We start from the raw sequence: 10,110 nt of genomic DNA on the forward strand, positions 1-10,110 counted from the left end.
CGGTTTAGCGTTCGAGGTTGCCACCATTGGGCTTGACCTTTATCCCTAAGCTGATCTATCGATCTCTCTTTCGCCGTCCGGGAGTGGTATCATCATCACAACTGTTTGGGTATCGGAAACGTATTGCTGGTGGCTCGACGAAAAGGTGGAAAGTGGGATAGTGTGTGAGGTCTGATCTGAAACACATATTTCTTGTGGTTCTAAAATTACCTTCCATCCTATCTTGTTATTCCACTGATTCCATTCGCTACTGGGATAGTTTCCGAGAAGGCGATTCTGCAAACATGGGGAGGAGAATGTGGGGTGGTCAAGACTCATGGCGTTGGAAGATCAGAGACAAGCCGCCGGAAGAAAGAGACAAAACAGTGGATGAAGAAGAGTGGGAAACGATAAGAAGTAAGAAAGGTAAGGAGAAAAAAGTAGAAGAGCCGAGCACAACTATATTTTTAACAAACCTACCAGAAGAGGTGTCCGACAAAGAGATCTGGTTGGAAGTAAGAAGGTGTGGATACTTGTCAGATGTGTATTTTCCCAGGAAAAAAGATCTTAAAGGAAAAAGATTCTCCTTTGCAAGATTTAAAAAGATCAGGGATATAAACAAACTGGTTCAGGCTCTAAATAACATATGGTTCGGAGAGAAAAGAGTCAAGGCAAATGTGTCTAAATTCAAGAGAGATGAAGAAAAGGAGGACGGGGGTAACAAGTATTCAAATGGAGGACGTCAGGAAAGACCTAGCAAGTGGGGGGGGGGGGGGGGAAGGTATGAGGAAATAGGAGTAAGGTATGACGGACAGGGCCAGACGAATATACCAAAGATCCAAAAAAACTAGAATAAAGACGGAAGAAAATGCTCCTACACTGAAGTTGTGACAGGGGAGAAAAGCACAAGTAAGAGAGAGACATGTAACACCCCGTGTTACGGAAATCAAAGTCAAAGTCTAGATTGAAGTCAAAGGAAGAAAATATTGATAATTGCGATCTGTCACTCCTTACTCAACTCCTGTTTTGACTTCTTTGACTTATAGATAATCTATTTATTTTATCACATTAGTTGTATTATGTGGAGTACTTGTTAATAATCGAGGTTTAATCGATATTTATCGCGTGTTTTATCGCTTTACCGCTTATCGCATCGCAATCGCATTCGCAACCCGAAATATGCGTTCTGGATATTGTTTTACGTGTGTGTGCTGTTTATGTATTACTTGTGCATGTTATTTATATGTATGTTGTGGTGAATAATCGAAACGCAATCGCAACTCTATCGCATTCGAATCGCAAATGCTAAACGCCAGTTAATTATGATGATTGTATGTTAGATATAATGAGCGATGGATAGGTTATTTATTGTTTAATACTAGTGCATCGCAACCTCGCTCGAAACGCATCGCAACGCTCAATACACGAATCGAAACGACGAAACTCAACATGCCGGACACCAGGATAGAGTGGCCGACTGATCGAGTGGCCATCCGATCGGATTGCTATCCGATCGAGTCGCCATCCGATCGAGTCGCCATCCGATCGGTGGCCTATCCGATCCAAGTGCACTTTCCTTTTTTGGAAACCCTATAAATACCCACCTGTCACATCATTTGTGATGTGACAGCACTCCACTCGACCCAGCCGCACTCCAGCCTCCTTTCTCTCGATTTCTCGCGATTCTTGTAAGTTTTCAACCTAAATCTTGTACTTCTATGATCTACACGCACTCTTTCATCTTTTTCACCTTTGAATCTTAACTTTTAACCGTGAAATCAACGGATTTGAGGTGTTCTAGGGTGATGTCATCATGGAGTTCTTATGAACTTCAAGTTTTGGCATCATTCCACCAAGAACAACTCAAATCTGAAGGATTTCCACATGAATCAACAATGTTTTCGCATGATTTACACATATTCATGGATAAAAGTATTGAAAGATGGTTTTCCAACTTTCTTTCAACTCTTTTACACTCAATGCACTCAAAACCGATAGAATCGGAGCTCATTCTGATCTTCTACTCCTTCTTAGTGATGCGTCGATTCAAGATCTGGGTTCTATCAAAGAGACTATCAATTTCGGGTTAAACATGAAAATCGTCTAGAACAGTTAACTGGTCGGACTAGGGTGGTTCCTGTCCGATCGGGTTACTTGGGTCTTGACGAGGTTTCTGTTGTTTAGCACGTTACCATGCCGTCTCGATCAAAAATGCAAAACTTTCAAAACAATCAAGTGTCAAAGACGATCAGGTCGTTGGGATGAATTGCCATCCGATCGGACAGCCATCCGATCGGCTTACACTTGGTTCCACACTTAAACTTTTATTCAAACCTTTCAAAGTTCTGAACGTCGAATGGATTGTCGTCCGATCGGATTGCCATCCGATCAAATGACCATCCGACCATGTGACATTTGGAGCTTCAACACTTAACAATTTTCAACATGTTCAATGACCAACGGATTGCCACCCGATCGGATTGCAATCCGATCGAGTGACAATCCTGCTGTGAACTTGTTCTCACTAAGTGTCATGCCAATCGGATCGTTATCCGATTGAACCGCCGTTCGATCGATCGACCTGAAGGGTAGGGATATTTCTCTGTTTTCAAAATGCTACAACGAAAACTTCAAAGCCATCATACACAAACACATCCTTACCAAACAAGATGTCAATCCAATCGAATGGCCATCCGAACGGATTGACATCCGATCAGATTGCCATCCGATCGGAGTACCATCCGACACTTGCCACCTTTGCACCGTTTTACGCGTCGCTTATCGTTTATGCTATCGTTAACTGTTCAGCCTAATCTCTCTCAGCGCTCCCTTCAATCCAAGAGAGTGTTTACTTGTTAAACACAATCTGTGAGTATACTCGATCCCTTTTTGCTTTACGCACTTTTGGGTGTTACATACGTTATCTATATTCAAATCACATCAATCACACAATGCAAACACTATTTATACGCTAACCGTTATTGCATGCTACGTGTTATTCGATGAATGCTTGTATGTTATGTTAACATAGTGATTGTTGCCTGACACCTTTGCAACGATAGTACTATAGTTTGGACTCAGCACCTGTTGTGGACAGGGGTTGTTAAGGGCTTTACTTCACGTGTCCCAGTGGGGATATGTGTTGCGCATTCTACAACTCGCAATCACGTCTGTGCATATTTCTCTGTCGATAACCTACTTGCCCTCTCATTATACATGTTACATGCTGGTTATGCGTAAACAATTTTGAACTCTATTATACTATATCAAACTTGTATGCTCACCTTTACACCATGTGTATTGACCTTTATTTTAACGTATGTGGAAGGTGTTTAGGATGCTACCTGCTAGGATGCTGTGTTTTACCTGCTTTTGTGGAATCAAGTAGGATGGAGTCTAGAAAAAAACAAAGACAATTTATTTTACTTATTTAAATTTGAGTTGTCGGAACATGTTAATTGTTTTTTAGATATCGCTATCTGTAATAACTTATTTTGCTTGATGGGTTATGGATGGGACATAATATTAACTATCTGGTAATGTAGTTGTTGTGGAATTTCTCTTGAACAATCTGTTTCGCTCAGTGCCGCGCCCCGATGTTTCCGCCATCGGTTGGGGTTTGACAAGACAATAGTACTGTCAGAATCAATGGCAGCAGATACAACGGAATGGAGCAAGAGGACAGTATGCATGGAGGCTAAGTCGATAAAGAATCTGTGTAGAACAAAAGAGATATTGAGTGAATTATTCTCACATACGATGGAAATAAGATATCTTGGGGGGCTAAGCATTCTTGTCACATTTGGTTCTCAAATGGTAACAACAGATTTTCTAACAAATTACAGCAAGCAATGGGGAGAATTTTTTAGTAGAGGAAAAGTATGGAAAGAAAACATGAACCAGTACCAGAGAATTGCATGGGTAAGTATTTTTGGGGTTCCGGCTAGCTTAAGACCTAAAAACAATATAAACGCCATAGCAGAAAAAATTGGGAGGGTGGTGGAAGTAGGAGAAATAAGTGATGAAGACGGGGATCTATCTATGGCTCATATCGGTATCGTCGTCAATACTGGTCAAACAATAAACACAGAGTTAGAAGTAGAGTACAAGGAAACTATATTCAATTGCTGGATAACAGAGGTACTAGGTAGCTGGTCACCAAAATTCGTCAAAGATAAGTCGGTATTTGTAAATTTACCTGATGAAGATATGGAAGAAGATGATAATGAAACCAAGATTTCTGATCTCGAGGAAAATACTAAGGATGGGGAAAACACAACAGATATAAACGGAAATACAGGTAATAATGAAGGTGAGAATACCCCGGTGGACGTGGACGAGGAGAATATTCTGGCGAATGAAGAAGTACAGGACATGTCGGTAACTGGAAACGGAGAAAACACACCGCCAAGCAAAAACGGTGTACCGGAAGTTACGACTGGTATGGAAAATGAAGCGTCGAAGGAAGGGGGAGAATCAATCAATGCAGGCACAAATTTCGGAGGGAATTGGAGAGAAGTCTTCGCTGATTGCATAAGAACCGAAGAGACGACACGTGACAACTATTCGAGGAATCTTACAAATCACAATATTAATGATGTCTCTTGTGGGACCAACATGATATTAAATTTCACAGCTACTAATATGGATGCGGGTGGCCATTAGGTAGTGGGCCGGTAGGAGATAAAACTTAGGATTAAATAAAAGCCCAAATCAGAATGAAAAAGGTTCGTCGAACAGAAACATTGGGCTAGATGATGACCCTTTTAACTTGAAGGAACTTATTTGGGCTACCAGTAAAAAGAAAGCCACTGGGAAAAGAAAAAAGAGGGCAACAAAATGTGCTTTCACCAACACTTACTCTGCGACGTATAAAAGGTTGAGGACAAATGATGAACCGGTAGTCACCGTGCAGACAACAAACGAAGAACTGATAGATCCGATTGACAGGACGTTCGATTTAAATGAAGAACCAATCGCGGAACCACAGGAAGAAATAGAGGCAACACTAGAAATGGGTAAAAATATTGGAGTAAGGGTATCCAAGTTTAGGTCAGAACTTACCAGGATTGTTGAAGAGGAATTGGAGTTGAACGGTGAAACATGAATTTTTTGTCAATAAATATCAGAGGTATTGGGGGAGTAGAGAAGCCAACATGGATTAGCAGATTGATCAAAGAGTATAAATCGTCTTTTCTGTGTATACAAGAAACTCAAGTTTCGGATATAGACTCAGTGACTATTGGAAGATATTGGGGCCAAGTGGAGATGGAATGGGAGTCAGTGGACGCTATGGGAAGATCGGGGGGTTTAGTGTCGGCTTGGGATCCAGGGATTTCTCAAAGTCAAGTGTTACAAAAAATGAAGCTTTCTTACTTGTTTCTTGTCACGGCCCCCGACCCGGTTTAACCCGTTTTAGGAGCCGCGGGACAGAAATCCCGTGATATTTATTTATGTGATTTTAGCAGCGGAAATTTGTATCGTCAGGATCGTTTTAAAGCTAAAAACTTTTCCCGATTATTTTATTTCACAACTCGGGATAAAACCCCGGTAATTTACAATAACATGGTTTCACTGAGAAATCCTTATTTTTACAAAACATATTTCTTTATTTTATAATGAGCCACTATTTTAAGCCTGCACTGCTTCCCAGCACTTTTCCTGAATTACAATAGATCACCTGAAACATGTTTGAAAAAGGTTTTGTCAGCGGGAAATACTGAGTGAATCATTCAGTTTACTGAAAACAACACATTTATTATAATTTACAGTATTAAGAGTTTTTACATATGTTTCAGATATCTACCAACTACCCACAGTATTTGTCACTCGACCGGATCTGTGACTGTGGTCATATCACCATTGGCTGCCCCAATGAATGACGTATATCACTTAATTTTAGGTTCGCCCACCTAATGTGATTAAAACAGTAGTAATGTGCACAATACCCCACATACTGGCTGTAATTTGGTGATTACATAAACTTAATCACTGTAATTTATAATTCTGGAAAATAATTTGGAGTATTGTAAAACAATTGATAAAAAGAGAATGACTCACATTGCAGATTTAGTACGGACAGAATATGGATTAGCCTTGTTAACCTAATTTAATAATAATGCACACAAAACCGGGTTAGTGATCAGTACAGCAGTTACGATAACTCACGAGATCAAATTCTCACAACGAACGACAAAGTGCGATACTTAAACATCCATCGATTTAACGACGAACGACAAAGTATCACCCTAATGTGGGCGGCACTTAAACATTCATTGGATATATTGATCAGTCGGAAAATGAATCGTAATAGCGATCGAATTATTACCCTGTTTTGCGGCAGCAATTCGATATTAGTGTGTGATAAATTGTAGTAATTCTGTGCTAATTCGACGTATACAGAGAGTTGGGACGTCGTTTTAACTCCAGAAAGCTACTGCCAAGGTCTGCTATTTATAGTGATTTTTGGGACTGGCTTACGGATCGTATGGCTTTTACCCTTACGGTCCGTAAAGGGTGCAACCTAATTACATAGACTAGCTGGTTTCGGGACTAGCTTGCATGACTCACTCTAAATTCGAAATTCAATCTGTACAACGAGACATAAGGATAATTATCACTAGGGTTTACCCCCCTTGAGTTTTAGGGGCCCTGATCCTGATTCCGATTGTTCTGAAAATTTTAGGGTTAGTGAAGAATTACTTGGGTGTCTCAATTAGGGTTTCCTTATTGACTAATTATTATTCTAATTATGGATTTTAATGAGAATTGTTACATCCTCCCCACCTTAAGAAAAATCTCGTCCTCGAGATTTACTGAAATAGATGAGGGTATTTCCGCTTCATTTCTGACTCCGGTTCCCAAGTACACTCTGGTCCTCTCTTTGAATTCCATTTGACTTTCACCAGTACTAGTCGCTTGTGTTTGAGAAACTTGACTTTTCGATCTTCTATTTGTAAGGGTTTCTCTATGAATTTCAGCTTTTCATTTACCTCCACATCTTGAAGAGGTACTACCAGGGATTCGTCTGATAGACATTTCTTAAGATTGGATACATGAAATACATCATGTACTCCAGCTAGTTCTTCTGGTAGTTGTAAGCGATAAGCTACTGGTCCTATTCGTTGGATCACTGGGAATGGTCCAACATATCTTGGACTCAGTTTTCCTTTCTTACCGAATCGTACTACTCCTTTCCAAGGAGATACTTTTAAAAGTACTTTGTCTCCTATCTGGAATTCTAGTGGCTTGCGACGATTGTCTGCATAACTTTTTTGGCGATCTCTGGCTGTTTTCAACCTTCCCTTAATTTGAGTTATCTTGTCTGTGGTTTCTTGTACAATCTCTGGACCTGATAATTGACTTTCTTCTATTTCTGCCCAACATACGGGAGTTCTGCACTTGCGTCCATACAGTGCTTCGAATGGAGCGGCTTCGATGCTTGAATGATAACTATTATTATAGGAGAACTCAATTAATGGTAAATGGTTATCCCAATTACCACCAAAGTCAATTACACATGCTCGAAGCATGTCTTCTAAAATTTGGATCGTCCTTTCACTTTGTCCGTCTGTTTGTGGATGATATGCAGTACTTAGATTGAGTCGGGTTCCCATTGCTTCTTGGAAACTTGTCCAGAAACGGGAAGTGAAACGACTATCTCTATCCGATACAATGGAGAGTGGGACTCCATGTAAGGATACTATTTCATCTACGTACAACTTGGCTAACCTTTCCATGCTAAAGGTTTCCTTTATTGGTAGAAAATGAGCAGATTTGGTTAATCGGTCCACAATTACCCAAATTGCATCATTACCTTTTCTGGTTTTGGGTAACTTAGTAACAAAGTCCATTGTTATGAGTTCCCATTTCCATACAGGCATTTCTAACTGTTGTAGTAGATCTGAAGGTTTCTGATGTTCGGCTTTAACTTGTGAACAAGTTAGACACTTAGATGCGTATTCGGCTATATCCTTTTTCATTCCTATCCACCAGAAATTCTTTCTTAAATCTTGGTACATCTTATTGTTTCCTGGGTGTACAGTATACCTAGATTTATGAGCTTCCTCTAAAATCTTTGATCTTAATTCTCCTTGTTTAGGTACCCAAATTCTTCTTTTGTGGAATTTCCAAATTCCATCATTTCCTTGTTCCAATTCTTTTAGGTAACCTTTCATTCCTTCGGCATCGTCCTTGATTGCCGTTTCCTGAATTTCCTTCAATTGTTCAATTAAATCTACTTGTAGATTTATTCTAAGAGCACGGACTCGCTTTTGCTTCTCGTGATACTTACGACTTAAAGCATCTGCGACTACGTTTGCCTTTCCTTCATGATATTGAATATCACAGTCGTAATCACTTAGGATTTCCATCCATCTCCTTTGCCTCATATTTAACTCTTTTTGCCCAAATATATACTTTAAACTTTTATGATCTGTATAAACAGTAAACTTACTTCCATACAGATAATGTCTCCATATCTTAAGGGCAAAAACTATAGCTCCTAATTCCAAGTCATGAGTCGTATAGTTTTCCTCATGCTTTTTCAATTGTCTGGAGGCATACGCAATTACCTTCTTGCGTTGCATTAACACACATCCGAATCCTAATTTTGAAGCATCACAATATACTTCAAAATCTTCTGTTCCTTCTGGTAAGGTTAAGATTGGTGCATTGGTTAATTTCTGCTTTAAAATTTTGAAGGCTTCTTCTTGTTTAGGTCCCCATTCAAACTTAATAGCTTTACAGGTTAACTTAGTTAATGGTACAGCTATCTTGGAAAAATCCTTAATAAGCCGTCTATAATATCCGGCTAAACCTATAAAACTTCTAATTTCCATTGCGGTTTGCGGAACCTTCCAATTGGTAATTGCTTCTATCTTAGCAGGATCTACGTGAATACCTTCATGATTCACCATGTGTCATAAGAATTGCACCTCTTGTAACCAAAATTCACACTTCGAAAATTTGGCGTACAACTTTTCTTTTCTTAACAAAGTTAAGAGTGCATGCAAATGTTGACAATGTTCGTCCTGACTTTTTGAATAAATAAGTATATCGTCTATGAAAACAATTACAAATTTATCCAAATATGGTTTACAGATTCTGTTCATCATGTCCATGAATGCTGCAGGTGCATTAGTTAACCCAAAGGGCATGACTGTAAACTCATAGTGTCCATACCTAGTTCTAAAAGCAGTTTTAGGTATGTCTTCTTCTTGAACCTTTAATTGATGATATCCGGAACGCAAATCTATCTTAGAAAAGTACTTAGCGCCTTGCAATTGATCAAAAAGATCATCAATCCTAGGTAATGGGTATCGATTCTTAATTGTAACCTTATTTAACTCTCTATAATCGATACACATTCTCATCGATCCATCTTTCTTTTTCACAAACAACACTGGTGCACACCAAGGGGATGAACTAGGTTGTATAAATCCTTTGCTTAGTAATTCATCTAATTGCTTCTTCAATTCTAGCATTTCGGTAGGAGCTAATCGATAGGGTGCCTTGGCTATCGGTATAGTTCCTGGAATTAGATGAATTCTAAATTCTACTTCCCTATCTGGTGGTAACCCAGGTAAATCTTCTGGGAATATATCTGGGTACTCTGAGACTACAGGAATTTCCTTAAGTTCTTTACCTTTAGTATTAATGATTACTGAAATCATATATACTATTCCTTGTTTTCGTTCATAATTAGCAACTTTCATTACTGATATGAACTTCAATGGCTTTCGAGGTTTATCTCCTGTAATCATGATTATTTCTCCAGTAGGTGATTGAATTTCTATAGAGTTTTTATCACAAATGATTTGAGCATGGTTGGCTATTAACCAATCCATTCCTAACACAACATCAAATTCAGCTAATTTCATAGGTAATAGGTTTGCAGCAAATTTATGACCTGAAAGTTCTATTTCTACTTTTTGCAAAACCTGATTGATTTTTACTGAATTCCCATCTGCGGTTTCGACTGTAAAAATCTGCCTAATGGTAGTTAAGGGTAACTTAAGAGCTTGACAGAATGAAGTATTTATAAAACTTTGGTTTGCACCAGAGTCAAATAATACTTTTGCATAAACGTCGTGAACTAAAAACGTACCGGCTATCACATCCGGGATGAGC

General features: G+C 39.1%; 1 protein-coding gene across 1 annotated transcript; it reads left to right on the top strand.

Annotated features, from left to right (window-relative positions):
• Nucleotides 1-284: 284 nt before the first annotated feature.
• LOC110923731 (polyadenylate-binding protein, cytoplasmic and nuclear-like) lies at nucleotides 285-830 on the top strand. Its single transcript, XM_022167795.2, has one exon. The coding sequence runs from the start codon at nucleotides 285-287 to the stop codon at nucleotides 828-830; it is 546 nt and encodes a 181-aa protein (XP_022023487.2).
• The last annotated feature ends 9,280 nt before the right edge of the window (nucleotides 831-10,110 follow it).

This window comes from Helianthus annuus, chromosome 17 (assembly GCF_002127325.2).
Source record: "Helianthus annuus cultivar XRQ/B chromosome 17, HanXRQr2.0-SUNRISE, whole genome shotgun sequence".
Lineage (NCBI taxonomy): Eukaryota > Viridiplantae > Streptophyta > Magnoliopsida > Asterales > Asteraceae > Helianthus > Helianthus annuus.

Bases quoted from the DNA above. Each gene is read 5' to 3' on its own strand.
- LOC110923731 (XM_022167795.2), top strand. From the start codon at position 285: ATGGGGAGGAGAATGTGGGGTGGTCAAGACTCATGGCGTTGGAAGATC.